The 18877-nt window shown below is 35.0% G+C and overlaps 1 protein-coding gene across 3 annotated transcripts in view; it reads left to right on the top strand.

Annotated features, from left to right (window-relative positions):
• Positions 1-18877, top strand: part of RP1 (RP1 axonemal microtubule associated) — a 216958-nt gene that overhangs the window by 38298 nt on the left and 159783 nt on the right. For 2 of the 3 annotated variants that reach the window (XM_072034607.1, XM_038175398.2), the window contains exons 4-9: positions 7064-7227; positions 8802-8888; positions 10999-11131; positions 15060-15211; positions 15784-15862; positions 18092-18167. In XM_072034607.1, coding sequence (XP_071890708.1) covers positions 7064-7227; positions 8802-8888; positions 10999-11131; positions 15060-15211; positions 15784-15862; positions 18092-18167 — 691 coding nt within the window. Of the gene's footprint in view, positions 1-7063; positions 7228-8801; positions 8889-10998; positions 11132-15059; positions 15212-15783; positions 15863-18091; positions 18168-18877 lie in introns of those variants that run through there. The other variant, XM_038175399.2, reaches the window with a different exon arrangement.

The raw sequence follows: 18877 nt of genomic DNA, 5'->3' as shown, positions 1-18877 counted from the left end.
ATGCTTTGTCCGGGACAAAATCAAAAGATATCTTTAATTTGAAATGAAAAGTAGGAAATATTATTCAATTGCTGTAATACATTGAGAAATAGAAAATGGTAGTCATGTTAATTTTACATAGATTAATCAAACAACTATTTCAGTTTTTAAAGCCAACTTCAGAATAGTTATGTGGGTAAAGATGACTTTTGGTCTCCATATAGGAACATCAAGACCACAAATGAAATTTGCCTCTTTTATCCGAGGATAGAGGAAAGGGAGCTTATTTATTATTTAGGCTTACACAGGTGCTGAGAAGGGAGATTGTGCATCCAGACTTCTTGACTGACTTTGCCATATTCCCTTCAGAGGCTGCACCACTGACACTTAAAACTGTTCTACATACACTACAAGTGTTAATTGTGTTCTTTTTTTTTAACCTTTGTACTCCTTTTTTTTTTTTTTTCTTTTTTTTTTTTTCTGTAAATATGATGTAATATGAGAATCCTAGGCATATTTTATATGTTTCAGAGTCTTTCAATCTAATATTAGAATTATTTTGGATGCCTGTTTACACAATTTTTTATTATCCTTTATACTTAGTATTCAGTTATATATGGTTTACAATTTTCAGAAAATGATTTTAAATATAAAATTGGAAAATACTTAATGTATATTGTGATTAGGAAGAGTATTTAATTTTGTTTGTTTGCTTAGATTTTAACCCCTAGTTCTGCACAATAACTTACTTCAGTATCAACCAAGTCAGAGCTATACCAGAAGTGAAGTGCTTTTTTTTCAGGTAGAGAATGAGAATTTGTCCATTCTGTACTCTTGGAGGCTGCATCTAGACTAACTGGCATGTACATGGTACCACATGCTGGACCGTGGTCATTTAGTTATCCAGACTGGGGACTTAATTAAAGCCTGATACAAATCCCTTTTGGTCCATGGGCCTTGATTGTCTCCCTCTGGAGAACAAGGCACATATAAGAGAAATAGAAGCAGGACCTGGAACAAAAGGGATTTGAAGTATGCGTAGGAAACCTAGAAGCTCTCAAATTCCTTTTAAGGAGTCTAGTGTTAGCCATGTTTCCTTGTAAATAACTGATAAGTTTCTGTTATTTGAAGCAGTGTTATATTCTATGTAATAAACCAACATTAAAACCCTAAAGCAATGTTGTGATATTTACTAATAAATTGCATGCCAAATAGCCGTGTGTTTATCTGACTACACTGGACTTATTTATGATTTTCTTATTCCCATCTTCACATTTTTGGGCATCTTTTTTGGCATGTTTTGGAACTACTCCAAATGAAGAGTCTCAAGGATATTTTTTCATCCTTTTACCTATGGTAAAATAAAATAGAAATAAAACCTATGGTTTGAAAATGAAGCTTAAAATAAGTAGAATCCAATTAAATGCCATATTAGCAGTCTGCATACAAAGTTTCTATGCCATAAAAAATGTCAAAAGGTTAAACTGACAGTTATATGCATTACTTGCAGTCTTTCTGTTGGATTCTGTTGCATCCTGTGGTGCATTCACAACACCTTAATTTATTCAGACTTTCAAGAACCTTTAATCAGATGTTTATTGTAGTGTTACTGAGCAAACTGAGCACTTGAAAGGTGAGAGGTGTGGTATGGACTTAGATTACAATTAACACAGACAACAGCAAGCACTGAAATTTTTGTTGTATTCACTGAAGGACTCCTGATTTCAGAATGTTAACAGGAAGAGAAAGAATAAAATAATAAGCTCAGAGCAGGACAAAAGGTTGACAGTAAGATGTTCAATGCTGTCACAAAGTTTATTTATTCATTTATGGTTCAGGGAGGATACAGAATATTAAGTGGCTGAGATACACAGAGAAAATAAAATTGCTTTTATTAGGTTGGAAAAGACTGAAGACAGACCCTCAAAAACTGTTGACTAGAGGAACCTGCTGATTGACAGAGGGAAAAACACCATGAGGAGTAATATAAACTTCTTATATATAGCTTAATTCTGTAAATTAGCTGCAAAATGCATAGAGTCTTTCTGAATGAGCCAGGGTAAAATATACTTGGAAATGACAAGCATATCAAATAATATGTAAAGAACAGAACAGAAGAAAATTCAGTAGGCATTTAAAGGCTTTATATAAATTATGCTATTCTTCTGGAAGGAATTATATTTCTGTCTTGCTGTTGTTAAAAAAAGAAATAGCCAACGTAACATGTAGACTATAGGCCTATGAAGAGAATTTCAGTTTATCTAGTTTGTCTCTCTACTAGAAAAACAAACAAGCAAACAAACAAAAACCCACACAGAATCATGTAATAATTTATTATAAAATCATATAAATAATGTACAACATTTAAGGACTAAGTCTCGTGTTAAAACTTATTAGTTATAGTCATTGTCATTTCCATTGAAGGGGTGTTCTAGAGCTTGGGTCCTTTTGCTGATATCTATCTTAACTGTTTTCCAATTTCTATCCAAAATCTAGTCGTAGTTAGTCTACATTCATGTGTACCAAAACCATCGGTATCATTAAATTAGATATGTATTTTCCTCCTCCTGATACCTTTTGACAAAATCAGATATTCTCTCACCTCTTTTTACACATAAGGCATTGTCTTCATTTCCTTTAATCATAATGGTTGTCTTTTCCAGGACCTATTCTAGCTTCAATTAATTTGTTTTTGAATATGGTTGCCAGACCTCATTGCAGCTTGTGAAAGATTCTCTTTCTGAACTCTTGGACTCTGACAGTAAAATTTCTCTAATTAGAAATCTTTCTCTTGGTGCATCTTACAGTCACATTGTTGCATCATATTAGTGACTATGACGTCTCTCACTCTCTTTTAAATGATAAAATCACTGTTTGTAGCATTATGTTTTGGTAGTATTTTAGAAATGCATTTCCTTTCATTTTATGCTGTTTTGTATTGCTTTTTAATACTATGGATTTTCTGATCCTCTTATGCTTAATAAATAACTCTTAGTAACTATGTTACAGAACCTATGTTATGAAGTATATTGACAAATTATGAAATCCCAATCAATCCCAACACAGATTCACGAACAATTTACTACTATCCCTATAAATTAATAGCTCTTATATCAACACAAACTTATAATTTTCCATGTAGGTAGTTATTTTGTTACTCTGCAGTCTAGTACTAATCTAATTCTCAATTTAAACTACTAATTTCTCATATAATGCTGAGGATGTACATCTATTGTAATTTCCTTGTCTAAAAAGATGAATTATTATGTCCGACACAATGTCATTGTCTCTAAATTGGAGAGATATGGATTTGATGGATGGATCACTCGGAGGATAAGGAGCTGACTGGATGGTGGCACTCAAAGAGTTTTGGGTTTTCAAATTCAACACATGGTGCACATAGCCTTTTCTTTGCTTATTCTCTTTCAATGGTTGAACAATATTTTTACAAATTTGTTTTATTTTCATTTTTTACATCTCACTTTTGAGTTCATTTAACTTCATTAACCTGTTCTCTTACTTTTGGAAATGTGCTGTTTTTAAATCAAAAGCTTCATTTAAGATATTCTTTTGGTCCTACCTTAATTTAAAATGAATCAGTTTATGATTGCTTATTCAGGGGTATTTTGTACATCTCTTTCTAAAGGGCCATCTGCCCATCAAATCTAATTAAAAATTGTATTTTCCTCTAGTGATCATTTCAGGAAGAAATGTACAGATTCTGACATTTAGAAATAACTTCTTTCTACCATCTAGTAGGATTTATTCTCCTAAATTCACAAGTTAGACGGTCTCATTATGTTTTTGACTTGCATTGTCTATTTTTCAAATATCTTGTTCCAAAGTAAATGTAATCCAAATAGATTCTGTTTCATTTTGCACTTTCCATGTGTACACTTTCCTGAAGGCTGCATACCTAACTTATCTTTTGCGATCCATGCTCCAGGTATGACTGCTTTTTCATAATTTTACTGTTACCTCTGAATATGCAGATCTCTGTTTTGTGCTAGCAATAACTGCATATCTAGATTACTGACCTCATCAGTATTACAGCTTTTGTTCATTTTACTGTTCAACATCCTGTATTCATTAGTTTTTCTACATTTATCAGATAGATATTCTGTTTTATGTGCATTGAAACAGCCTGTGGAGAATGGATAAGTTGCAATATATTTACTCCTTATTTCTTAGTCTGAATACTTTTTACCACCTGTGTCTGCCATTATGGTACATCCATATTATCTCTGGCAACAGGCACATGAGTACATTCCATGATATCAAACCCTTCCTCATGTCATGTATCTGTGAGTAACCAGTTGATTTTATTACCTTGTTTATCATTGACTTCTATTTTACAATTTCAAAGAACTCCAGTTCCCTTTAGTTGACCATATTCTTCAGCATTTTAGAGGTATTTATTCATTCAAACAGCAATTTTAGCAGTAATATTTTTTTTTCAATATTAATAACAGCTGGTGAATATACCTTTTTCATAAAGAAACTCAAATTTTGTAAATTTGCTTTAGCAATCAATGTATTCTTCTGTTTTTATTTCTTTGCTTGTTTGTTGGTTAGGGTTATTTTTTCTTCCTTCCTTCCTTCCTTCCTTCCTTCCTTCCTTCCTTCCTTCCTTCCTTCCTTCCTTCCTTCCTTCCTTCCTTCCTTCCTTCCTTCCTTCCTTCCTTCCTTCCTTCCTTTTTGGACCTGGAAATAATTTTTTTTTCTGTTTGGACTCCAATCCATGAACCATCTTTTCTTCATGTTTAGTAAGACTGACTTCCCAACTTTTTCTCCCAGACAGTATGTAATGGATCAATGAATGCTTGTTTTTCTCCATTATCTTGTTTGCTGATTTCACAGGTCATTTTCCTTACCCATTGTTCAAGCTGTATTTTCAGCAGGTTTATGCAAACCTACGCAATTCTTCTTACTTTAGGTACACCTGCATAGAGTGACTTAGATGTTGTACAGTTATCCAAGTTTGTCATTTATAATTTCAATTAACATAGAGGATTATATGGTCACCTGTCATCAGCCATGCTTCACAGAAAGCTGGGTAAAGAACTGCCTTTGTAATAGAAACAATGAGCAAAATTCAGCAGTGGACAAAGCAGATTGCAGCAACTTTTAAGAAATGTCACACAGCTCTGTTGTTGGAAAATGTGATTCTGTCAATTGCTTCTTTTCCTCAGGTTTAGCAGTTAGTACTTCCTATTTTTTATGTTTAATGTGTTAAAGCTATGACAATTCTCGTGAAGATGAAGTTTAACTTAATGATAGGAATAACTGTTTGGCAGTTTATTATTTAACAATGACAATACAATTATTTAGGAAGAGTAAGGATAATAGCTGCATATTCATAGTATTTTTCAGAAAAGTGCTCTCTCAGTTTGTGCAACTGATATTAGTGCATATGTCTATATCAGCAACAGCTCAGATATGTGAAAAGGTTTGTAGCAGTTGTAAACTTCTGGAGTAAGAAAAGGATTGATAATGTGCCATTATTGAGCCTTGTTTCCTGCGTTTTATTAAAAACAGTATTAATAATTCAAACATAGCTGCTAAGTTATGTGGAGGACATAGATTCTCAACTCATTTACTTCCCAGAGAGAAATACATTGACATACACCAAACCTAGGACAGCCTGATCTATTTCTTAACCACCTTTTCTTTAGACATGGCTAAACATGAGCAAGTAAAAATACTAACCCTGTACTTCTAAAAATACTAATCCTTATCTTTTGCCAGAATGCCACGGAAAGCTACACACAAATTCCTAAAATTAGCGGTTTCATTGGTCCTCAAATAATACTCTGCTACACCTTGATTCTATGCATGTATCATGATCAATGACCATTAAATCCTTTAAGAAAATTCACATTGCTAGCACTGAAAATGCTAAGTGATACTCAAAAAAAAAGTGGTTTCACTGAATCTTTCAATAGAACTGTAGGATTTTGTATTGCCTGGATTTTAAGACACATAGATCTGTGTTTGACATGTCAATCAAGAAAAACAAAATTCATCATATCATGCCCTTACTATCTTATTTTCCAATGTTTTAGCCAGAACAGATTCAAAGATCAAAGGTTTTGTGATGGAAGTAAAAGTAAGAAACATCAGTAAATGTGTAGAGACATTAGATGATAGGGGGCTTCTGTAGTCAGTGAAGCTCTTTGATACTGCTGCTGTATTTTAAATGAAGTTCTCTTTTGAGAAACTGCTACATTAATCAGTGATGCAAAACAATTTTAGCAAGCTTGGGGGGTGCTTAAATGTTTATCATTTGAGATGGGCACCAGCTATATTTGGTGTGAAGGTGTTTTCTTAGCATTCCTTCGTAATATCCATTAAAATGAAACAGGCCACAGTTATCAGCCATCCCTCAACGATACCATTTCCCTTAATTCCCTGCCATTGATATTCAGCTTCCACTGAGCCAAAGCCTAAATACATATACTTGGTCTTGATAAAAATGAATTTTAACCATAAAAAGACTATTGATATGTTAGGGTATAATGACAACACTGCAATGCATGTACATGGTAATTCCTTCATGGATTTTGACTGAGCTGTTATATCTGTGAAGCCAAGCATAGCTTTGCAGACATACAGATCCATTCTTAAAGGTACATTCTGTGCTATGCCTTTCAGCAGAGCTAATTAGCTTTAAGAGACCCTAACATTCAGAGTGATGAGTTTGTGATTCCAGAGGTATCTTGTTGAGAGCCGGGATGTCATTACACAACACTGCATAGGGCAGATGCATCTTAAACAAACAGAAAGACCTATTTCATATATTTTAGTACAACATTTCAAATACTGTGTTGGAAAATTAATCTGCAGTCATGCAATTTAAGTTTGTCATATGACATATGCATACTCCAAAAGATGTGAATGTAACCTAATATTTCTTGGTTTTCACATGCATAACTTACCAAAGTCAATATTTGCTGTATTTTTGTGAAATATGTATTTTTGTATTCATTGACATGATATTGTTTAGAATTCTGACTGCTGAAATACATTTTGCTTAGGAATCTTGAGTTTGAGTAATTCAGAAAGTCTTTTTATCTTTTGATAGCTAGGAAATGGAAGGTGTCAGTCCTCACCAGTGATGTGCCATCTGCAGAAACAAGTTCAAAGGTTTATATTACATTGTACGGGGATCGCAGCAGTTCAGGGCCTATTTTTCTTGATGGAGAGGAGGGAAAATTATTTCAGAGAGGCAATGAAGACATCTTCACAGTAAGTAATATATATTCATTGTGTTGCCTCCTTGTGTCTCACCAGATTACATGAAATTTCAAAATCTATATGATTGAAAGACAGGCAGTTTTTGTATAGCACACAAATCTTAAAACAAGAATAAGGACATAAATGGGCACATAAATTTAGTATCTTTTCTCCCTCAGCCATCCAAAAGCCAGCTTGATGCAATGTATTTCTTATGTGTTTAAGGATAACCTTATATAGTGCCCAAGATAATACCAGGTAGAGGACAACAGGTACTTACTTGTATAGTGTTTAATTTTGAAATGGAGCAACAATATTAAAAATGAAGCGACAAGTGGAGAATTAGGGAATGGAATAAATTTTTAACTTTGTTAAATCCCTGTTGCCTTATTATTGCCATTTTCTATCTGTGCCGTTCTCTATCTGTGCTATCAAAAAACAGATAAAAGATTGAAATGAGTAGATAAAATAGGTAACCAGGGTAAAAATACCCTTTTCATGAGAGAGATTTTTAGCTGTGTTTCATGCCCCCATTATTATCATTAATTTTGCTTCCAATGACTCTTAACTGCAAAATATGGAGACAGCCTCTGGTTTGGAAACTAGGATTCCCCGTGTAGGTGAGAAACCGTAATACCAAATGCAATTAAGGAGTTCATATTCTAAAATGTATAGAAAGAGTCAAGCCTCTCTGTTTGTGTTTTGTGCTAGATCTAAGTTAATTCAGGTCTGTCTTTGCTCTACCTCTTTACTGTTTATAACACTGCGTTCAGGAAAGTTCACAATACAGGGAATTCAGTTCACACCATCTCTAACCTGTAAATGAAAACATGAAAATGAATTCTATAGAAAGCAACAGAAGGACAGTGATTCCAGGCTACATCATAAGAAAATAATGATAGTGAAAGGAGGTGAAGTGCTCACTGTATGTTTCCAGTGCCTTGAAGATAAACTTTCTATTTCTATACTTAAGTTCATAACTAGTTGTTTAAATAACCTTTACACAAAGTGATTCCCTCAGCACCCTTTTATCTGTACTGGACATGTTCATCCAGCCCACACAAAAGCTAGTCTTTCAAATACAGCTTTTTAAGTTGATTTAATTGAAATGATTTGTAAAAAGAAACATCAAATCTGACCACAATTGCTTCCAAAATCATAAGGCATATCCTCCTGGACGTGCAGGGAAAAACTCAGAGGTATGTGGGAGGTGCTTGAAAGACAGAAATAATTTTATAGCAGGTCAGTAGCATAGATACTAAACTGAGACAGGTCAAGAGGCTTTTTTTTCTTTTTTTCTCTACAGTCTGTATTCATCTCTCACTGAGATCAATATTCAGTGAGGAAAAAAATAGCTAAAAGAGCATCTTGAATCATTTAGACAGGGTTGGCAGGCCACATGGTTTGCCATAGGGGCTGTCTTTAAAAGAAAGAGCCAAGCTTCTAATGATAGTCCAGAGCAAAGTATTTTGGAATCACCTATTTAAATATCAGAATATTTTATTCATATAAACTAAATTAACTTCTGTTACATGTTTTTCTTGTAAGAAATGTTCTGTGTTTCATCAGTTGTGTTCCTTTTACAGGTTCATACTGGAAACATAGGAAATCTCTACAAAATACGCATAGGACATACAAATTCAGGAAATTCCCCTGCATGGCACTGTGAAGAGGTAAAAGTAATTAGAAGGAATTTTGTCTTTCCAAAACAAAGACACTATGACAATGGAGTCAAAATATGAGTCAGAAAAAATCCTCATGTTCACCTCATGTTGATGCTCACCTCTTCAAATACCTGTAGCTTAGTTTATGAGATTATTCATCATGGAGTCTTTTTTGTGAAGAATGAGAGGCAACTTGGGATGCCATCTATCTTCACTTCTTGTTTGAAGTTTAGTGAGAACTGTGCATTTCTTTAAAAATGCATTGCTAGGCAGTAAGAAAAGCTGCTGAAGTGGGCTGCTGTAGTCTTGAGTCTTCTGCAGCCTTTGTATGATACAAAGGGTGTCTAGAGTTTGTTGAAACTCAAGTCATTATACACAGTCTAGCCAAATTGTCCTCAAATCTGTGACTGACTGCTTATGCAGAGCATCAGAGCTAAATTGGAAATGTTTCCAATTCTGTGTCTTTGAGGAAAAAAAAAAAAAAAAGACAATAACAGATTCTTATCTCTCCTCACTTAATAAAAGATCTCAGTGAAGGTAAAGCAAACATAAAGTGAATCAAATCAGCTAGTTATGTTTCTAGCTTTGGTTGTAACACCTAGTGGATAGGTTTTTGGGCTGGGAATGAACATATCTGTCTTTTATCCTTAGTGCTAGTGAGGTACTATGTGTACCAATGATAGACAATACATGCCTGAAACACTTCCCTCTTTGTGCCTGAGTTTCTTGTTCTTTAGTTAGCAAAAGGCAGTTTATAAAGGGCTTTAGAAGCTTTTGCTGAACGCACCATTATAAGCATGCTTTAGGGTAAATTTTGATCTATCTATTGAAAAGTGCCCACTCATGTTAAATATTCACAGAATCACACTGATAAATGTTTGAACTCTTTGGTTGTTTGATGCTTTAACTAGTTGTTTTCATTTGGGGCTGAGACTCAATAAGAAGACAGAGTATGGTCTGGGTATTATATAGAGATATATATAATTGTACAACACACCCATTTAAAATGACTGATTTAAGAGAAAATGCTCTATAAATGCAAAGCTTTTATAACAGTTAGGCATGGTGTTCCTCCCCACTATTCCATGGTTTCAATGACTGTCTCTGTGCTGAGATGTTTTCAGGACTGCAAATGTCCACAAAGCTACTGCTTCTCTAACTCCATGTTCCTGTTCGAGATCTCTCAGCAGATGTTGACAGGCTGAGGTGTGCCAGGTTTTTCAGACAAAATGAATTTCTTTCTTTAAAGTTCAGTATCAAAGCAGTAAAAGTGATGAAAATGTTTCCAATAATTATGAATGTATTCAATTAAGATTAAAGGATAAATCTCCTAATCAAGGAGATTAGATTCTGCAAAACAAAGAGCAGGAGTGAAATTACAGGTAGAAATATCTTTGTTTCTCTCTACTAGTCCAAAATCTAGTGTAGCTGCTAGTATAAATTAGCATAATCAGGGACTATTCTAATATCTAGTAGACTTTGAGATGCTTACTATGGAATACTTCAAAGTATATAAAAACTGGAGCTATTTCCCTTCTTCAGCGGGTGCGCATATGGTCCTTTCACTGCTATATACTAGAATTTGGGTATGGAAGAAAATTGTATGGGGCAGACTGGTGTTGGGTCTAGCACTTTCAAAGTTTATTTACATTACAAGCAGTGCTGAAGAAGCAAAACCTGTTTCCTTAATATGGAGCATGTTATAATATGGAACATTTTGTTGTAATAAAATAAATTAAAGGAATAGATTCACAAGTATTACCAAGCTTCCCAGCGAGAAGTTACTTATTTGGTAAGCCAGGCTACCTGGTGACAGTCTATGTGGATATACCAGCTGCAACAACAAGGCTATATTTTGTAGGACTACACATGAGCTGATAAACCCTGTTTCTCATCTATGCTTTAGTTACTCTACCCTGAGCTCCTGAATCTGATTGATGGAAAAGTCAGGTTGGGGGCAGTTGTATCCAAGGAACAAACGTGGCTCAAGCACATGGTTTTCTGATCACACCACAGAGCTCTACCTGCACGGATTTCAACAGCATCCTACAGATGTAAAGTTCTGTTCTGTTTGGACAGATATTAGTAACTTAAATTGCAATTCTTGGTGCTGCATTAGGTGCAGTTGCTGAACCTTTTCTCGGGGGAGCAGTTTTCTTTCCCTGCACGTCGATGGCTGGCCTGGGACCAGGCTAATGGGGAAATATCCATGGAGCTTCCTGTTTTCCATCAGGGTCAGCCTGTTCTTCCAGGTAAGCATAATGCCACATTGGCTAAGTCAAGTCAGAACCAGATGTTGATAGAGATGAGTTCATTGTTTTTCATGCTTTGAGTTTCACAGGTTCTTCAATGATATCCTCCTGATTTGATTTTTCAGCATCTGTGTTTGCTATAAAATAGACAATATTAAAGACAACTCGCAGATATTGGTTTATGTTTTTGTTTATAAAAAAGCCAGGAAAAAAAAAGCAACGCAAAACTACAATGAACACATCACATGAGCCAAATCAAAAACTCTACTTTCAATTACTGAAGTACTCTACATAGCTCTACTATGGGTATTGTAGCTGCTGCTTTAGTTTCTTGTAAGTGTCTGAGACAGGTTTGCGAATACTTCTAATTTCTGGGTTTGGAACAAAACCTAGCAAAAAAGGTTATAAGTGTTAAAAGCTGTATCACTGATATACTACCACTACTACTATAATTATATTGTAATTCTAAATGTCATTGATGCCAAACAATACCAAATTTTTTAGATGTTGCTGCTGTTTCACTGCTTTAAGTCTCCGCTCTACCACACTAATCCCTTTTGATTGTTGTTCCTATGTAGTCTCTCTCCTCCAGTGATGGGAAGGAAGTCAAAGAAGTCTGTACTTGCTCTTTCTTTTTCTCCATCTGTCATTGCTCTTTCCTAGCCTAAGAAAAGTGCAAAGGCAGAGCAAGGTCAGTGTACCCTATGAGAGATGTGGGTGAGGGAACAGGAGTGCTTGGGAAGATTCCCACCCTTCAGGGTGTGAAGTTAGAAAGGGAAAAATCATAATACCACCAGTATTACTTGTGCTGAAGCTTTCATTTGAGAAAGATCATCCTGGGACATGTTCCAGGCCTTCCTCTCCTCCCTTACCAAAAGAACAGATCAACTGTAGAGAACAAGACTAATTAATGTGAGAAGCTTCCATTCAGAATTCTCAAAAAGCTATAAACACCTCTTTTCAGGATGTTTAATACTATATCAGTGCTTGTTGGTTATTACGGCACCTTTGGTTGACCATCAAAAATTGAAAGGGTAACAGACATTATTGTTGGGTTTCAGGCTACAGGAAGAGGATATAAATGAAATTGAGGGTTGGAAGTTGAGAAAATAGCACATGAATATGGGAAAACTTACCATAGGACAGTAACTCTAGTAGGAAAGAGCTGGGTGGCTTGGAGCTGTATTTACGCCTATGATGGTTTAGCACTGAGGTTAAGAAACTGGAGAGAAAAGCATAAAAAAGTCTTGTGCCTCATTAATATGTCTTTAAGAGAAAAAGAATAGCAGGAAATATTTCCTCCAATGATCTAGTTAGCAGCTGTAAATGGGTCATTAAATACTGTAAAGAGGGCTTGGCCAGCCCTAACCACAATGATTTGTGATCCTGAGTGATTTTTATCTTCATACCCTTGAGGGCACGAAAAGACTCATATGCATTCAGCCTGCATAGGTTAGATCTCTCCGGGAGACTTTGCTATTACTAGCATAGGGGAACATACAAGCACTCCAATAAAAACAAAATAAATTAAAACCCAACATTTTAAAATAAATGTTAATTAATAAGCATTAATGGGTTGTTAAATTGAATATACTCAGCTTCCCTACATGCAGTATCTGTTCTTTCCCAGTGTTCCCTTACATAATATTCTGGGACCTTGACCTTTCCCACCTTCCAACTTTCAGGTTTTTCTTTCTGAGAAGGCTGTTCTTTTGTTTCTGAAATAAAGATATAATGAAAGACTTTTATTATCAAGTAGTCTTGATGCTTTATAAAGCACAACAGCATACATCCTCTCAATCTGCATTTTGTAGTTAACAATTTCTCTCACATAGGAAAAGAAGAAAAGAACTGTGTATTTCTGCTAACCTCAGTATAAGAGGGGTCATGCTGAAGGCTTTGGAGAAGGGAGTTTCATCTCTAAGTTAGTAATTGAAAGACTGTGTCTTTTTGCCATTATTATATTTCTGCATGAGACAGACAAAGAGAACATAGCTTTTAACTTCAGAGAAGATAGTTTGATAACAGAACAAGTGGAGAGGTCTGGATTCAGTCTGAAAGAGGGATGATGAGAGGCACTTTAAAACCAATTTCTGAATAAAAAGAGGCTGAAACACTTTCTGATTTAACAGACTTTTGCATTCAAGGAAAAAAAATATGTCTGAATTAAGCTTTTCAGAAATATTACATAGTGACTCCATGGCTCTAATTCTGAGGGACAGAGCACCATTCGTTTGACTTTTTATCCTCAGCCATTTTACTCTTGTTCTCTTCTGCTCATGTCTTGTGGCACAATTTTTGATGATATGATAATGAACTACTTGCTGGGGATACATCAGAGTTACACAGTATTTGGTGACTGGGCACCTCTGCTTTTCTTGTTGCAGAAACTGGAAAGTGGACAGTCAATGAAGGAGAGAGTTGTAGCACTAAAGAGGATTGTTGGTCTGGAGAATTGCCTGCCTAAATGCATAAAATGGGGAACCTATTCAAGTGGGTGCTGTAAAGAAAAAAGAATTGGGAAAGGAAATAGATCAGGTGGTGTCATGGTGAATGACATGGATTAAAGACAATATTAATTGACAGTTGTTAAATGAAAACTATTTTGAGTATTAAGGCAGGTTTACATTGGAAAACAAAACAAAATATAACAGTAACTGCTGTTAAAGACCATCTAAAGTCCCTGTGACTTAAATGTGGCTGTTTTTTGTCCAAATGCTAATAGGTGATCTGCAAAAAGTTGTGCGTTCTCCCCTTGTTCTGTCTCTGCTAATTCACAGGCATAGCGGAAAGAACTAAATTTTGCAAATAATCCTGACATTTTCTAATTTCAAAATGCTGTGTTTACAAATGTAATTTTTTACACTTATAGACAAAAATAAGTGTAAAGAATACAATTCATTCTCTTAGTTTTTTGTTCTGCACAGTATTCTGTGGAATATCTGAAGGAAAGCCGAGTCACTATGTTTTAGGAAAAAAAAAACCTATAAGAGTTATAAATACTTATAAATCCATGATGATCCCTATTCTTATGAGAGGTAAAGCTGTCAACAAATTGTGAAAATTTAGAGGTGTCAAAAATTGTGAAAATTGCTTGATTTTTATTTATTTATTTAGTTTTTCTAAGTCTCTGGCCTAGGGTTATCTGTAGTACAATACTCCAATGGAGAGTAGAGGTGAAGCATAGTAGTGAGCATTTCTGAATGAGCTAGTTCTCATGATAGAAGCAAGCTAACACTATATCATAGAGCTCTGTGTGCACATTAAAATAAACTGTGACTTTCACAAGTTTCTGCTGAGGATTAGTTTACTTTTATCTTAATTCTAAATTTTCTAGGGTTCTAACATCTGCATTCTAAAAACCACATTTTTCTACTGATGCATATGTTTAATATACCATAGTCTTTAATTCAGTTTCATGGGATTTTGACTCAAGTGTTATTTTGTATTTTTGTATGTGACAGAGGAATTTGTTACTAATGTATTTCATGAAGCAGTAGAATATTGAAACAATGCAGATTTCTGAATTCTGAGGTCCTAGAAAAATAAAATTACTGTGATGGATTTTTGCTTGTTTGGTTAACTAGTGCATTCGAAATGCTGATAGACTCCATTGCTTGCTATAGTTTTGGTCTCACTACTTACATTGAGCCTAATCTTGGACTTCTGTTATTTACTTTTCAGCTTAATGATGTTTTTCAGATGCTGCTGTGGGACAAAGGCATTCTGCTGTGTATTTAAAGTTCAGTTCTCTTTGCATTCCCATTCCACATTATCTTACTTAATACTGAATAGGAGTTTTAAGATTTTATACCTTAACTGATCTTGACACAAATGTATTTGGACTGTACAGGCATATTTACAACTAGATGTTATTCTAACTATAATAGTGTTTATGATATGAAGGATTGTCATATTTTATTGTCAGTGACTGTCTATGAAGTACATGTGACAACAGGAGAACTGTGGAATGCTGGAACAGAAGCTGATGTCTATATTTCTATCTATGGAGAAAAAGGTGACACAGGATCAAGACAGCTGCTCAGATCCCAGAAACCCAAGAAATTTTTGAAAGGACAAGTGAGTGAAAGAGTATGATAAGTTTGGCTGGCTTTTCTCTCTCAGGTGGGTGGTTATGCAAATCCAATTAGGAGATATGGCTACCACATCCCAGTGTTTCTTCAAAATTCCACAATTAAGCCAAAATTACTCTCTAAAGGTATATCAGTGCTTTTGGAAGATTATTAGAATTTTCATTTATAAAATAGGTAAACTGTGTACTTTAATACTTAATATTTAATTACTTTAATTTGATCTAATAAGTGGAGAGAAAATGAAACTTTATGTTTTATATCTGCATATCTGAAGTTGAAAACTTCTGCAACTTGTATTTGTTTAGCCAATTGAGCTAAATGATCAGCTTTATGTTTTCTGACCCCATTCATTTTAACGGAACTATTCCCATTAGCAAAATCACCAGGCTTATTTCTCTTGATTCAGAACACCTGTCTTTGATTTGTTCTGACGTTATCATTAACTGATATTTCAAAGGGTGCCTTTAACAGGAGAGATTTAAATAGGTCTTTGGGATTTGATGGCTGAAAACTGGTTTGAATTTCAGATTTTACTGAAATTTTGTTGCTTGATTACAGACTGATATCTTTTCTGTTGAAGCTGTTCACCTTGGACATTTATACAAGATTGTTATAGGACACAATGGTCTTGGATCAGGTCAGAAATCTCTTTATTTAGATACTGAATGCTACTTGTGAAGTTATTCACCTTTTCCCTGTAATACAATATGTATTTTTAAAATTAGATATATGAAATTTTTTCAGAAGTGAGACAAATACTTCTTATGAAACTGTTTAAATGACACAGTTACCTTATTTAAAATATTTTGTTTTCTCTTTCAGTATGCTTTCAGGCTTAAGAGTCCTGTCTGTAACTCCTCTGTCATTTTAAACAAATCTTCACTGAAAAATTGAATAGAGGTGTTATTAGTTACTCTGAAGATGCAGTTGGAGATTTTGGTTACAGTATCTTGTCATTAGACTTAATAATAAATCAATCTGCTTGCAATCAAAATATTTGTTTTATAAAGTCTTGAACATAAATATTGTAAAACTCAGCAAAGTATTTTAAGCCAAATAGCAGAACTGTGGAGGCAATGTAAAATTAGTTGTAGAATAGTTTTCTGCCCAGTTTTCTCTTCTATGCTCAATCATGTTCCACTCTTCTATTTGCTTTTATAGCTAGAACATCTCAACTTTTTCTCTATTGGTAAGGGAAAGAATATCACATATATTTTGTGGTCTTCCTCTGTAAGTGGCCATAGCTGGATGCCTTTAATGAAAGGCAGTGCTTAGATACCTTTGAGGATAAAGCAATAAAGACATTTCTCTCTCCAGTTCTCTTTCCTGCCCTACTTCTAGATGTGGAGTTGCTGAAAGTTTTGTTTGCTTGCTTTGTCTCTTATTGTGTCTGTCAATGGATGAAGAGTGCAATAAATGAATAAAGGTTTCCCTTTGAACAAAGAGACTAGAAGAGAATAGTTATCTCTAGAAGTTCTCAGTTCTCTTTCATGAGATTACCTAGGACTAGAAAGGAAAACAGCTTTGAGAAAAACCATTGTGTGAAGATCTGGCTTTTCTCCTGCACTCCCAATGCTACCTACTGTGGATTTATCAGTGAAAGTCTGCCCTTAATTTTCAGCTCTTTACTTTAAAGATTCATTCTACCAGTGTTTTTATTATGGGCTCACTTGGACTATATGCTCTTTGTAACTCAGGCAGACTGAGACTGCACTGTGCCAAACTCAGAACAGACATGGTGAGACTGTTTTTGTTTCTGTACCTGCACTGAAGAAGTGGGAGAAAACTTTTCTAGTTCAGTTGCTGTGATCACCACTTATGTTTGTGAACCTGTCTAAAAACCTACAGTGGAGTTATGGACAAGACTGTAGAAAATGTAAGGCTAGAAAGAACAAGCTTATATTTGCCTTTTACCTTCAGTGGACCCTCTCATCTCAGTGTATAGATTTCTAGAGGTTGTGTAAACCCGAGGTGTTATTGAGATGCTTTTTCTGGTGTGGGTGGGATGGGGTGTGTTCTTGTTTATTTAGTTGGTTGGTTTTATTTTTCCTAGTCACACAGATTTCACTACACATTAAAATCATAATGTTAGCATAGGCAATGTTCTCAAACTCTTCCATTCCTAGATGCTTTCAAGAGAGGATCCAATGCAATCTGATGTTTTAGTATGTCATAAAGCAGTTATCGGTAGTGAACTCCTGCAGTGCTGTGCTTGATTCACAGTGATAAACACAGATCAACAACATCTTTTTTCCTCTCATATTTGCATTAGTCAATGTGACCCCATAGAATGGGAAGTGGCAACTTTGCCACAGGCAAATGGTGAAACTATCAATTTCCTGGATATTTGAAGTATTCCAAAGGATTAAAACTATCTTTTGCAGTGTTTCACCACTAAGCAAATACTGCAGCATCTGACACATGAACTCTCAAGGAACTGATTTTTTTGCTAATAACATTAGTAATGTTGCATGTATTCTATCACGAATATTCTTTTATATTTTAATACTAACTCTAAAATTAAAAATTTAAACAGCAGATAAAGTGCTATTATCATGATAAACTGCCATCTAATCTTGTTGATATTTTGATTGGCAAAATCAAAAAGTTTTATACTGTGACTAAATGAAAAGAATTGTGCAGTCAGAGCCACAACAGTCAAGTAGGGAGCCAACACCTCTTGCCTTCCTATCAGCAAGCTCTACAGTACATAGATCATGTAGTTTCCTCTCCATCAGGGCATCCATATCTCTAACAACCTGCCAGTGAAGCTGCAGATCTTGCAGTTCCAGCAGAAGAGAGAAAGACACAAGAAATAATACTTCATTTGCCTCTCATTAACTTTTTTTTTTTTTTTTAATCAAAGGAAACGGATGGTATCTGGACAAAATTGTAATCAAGGATCCTATAACAGATCTGGATTATACTTTTCTTTGTCACAGGTCAGTGGTGTTTGGTTTTTAATAAATTTCTGATTACCATTGGCTTTCTTCTGAAAATTGTCAAAGTTTTTTCCTGTCAAAGCAAACATATTTACCCAAAAGTGAACTGAAATGATCTAATTCTTTTTATAGCTCTCCGAGTTGTATCTGCCCCAAACCTCTGGTGTGTTTGAGCCAGAGAAAAAGCAATAAAAATTTCTGCCATGTAACTTTCCATTCTTGCACCTAGTTATAAGAGGTACTTTTTTAGCACATTCCTCCATATCCAATGCTTTGGACCTGATGTCTTCAGACTCATTCTTCCATGTCTTCTTTTTTCAGAAGAGTATGTTGCTATTTCTCTGGCAGACTGATCCTACTTTAGTGAAACCAGCACGGAGACTAACTTGAGGCTTGAAGATCATGTGAAATGGCTATCATAGGTGCAGCTATCTGACCACATCTTTCTTATTTGCTTTACAGCTTGTCACAGCATTGTATCATAACCTGAAGCAATTTACCTTCCCTGATTTTTCCCCTGCAGATGCTACTGCTCTGAGTCTTCTGTTCTATGGCTCATTTCTAATTTTATCTACACCTGATTAATTCTCAACACCTTATGGAAAAATTATAACAGATAAGGATCAGTGCAAACACTAGGAATGAAAAAGTCCAGTCACGTATGAATCTAGCTACAGTTTGCCAGTGGCACCTCAATTCTATTTCCTCCT

The sequence above is a fragment of the Anas platyrhynchos genome, chromosome 2 (assembly GCF_047663525.1).
Source record: "Anas platyrhynchos isolate ZD024472 breed Pekin duck chromosome 2, IASCAAS_PekinDuck_T2T, whole genome shotgun sequence".
NCBI lineage: Eukaryota > Metazoa > Chordata > Aves > Anseriformes > Anatidae > Anas > Anas platyrhynchos.
Note: the sequence above shows the minus strand (reverse complement) of the source record. Positions and strands in the feature narration are given on the sequence as shown.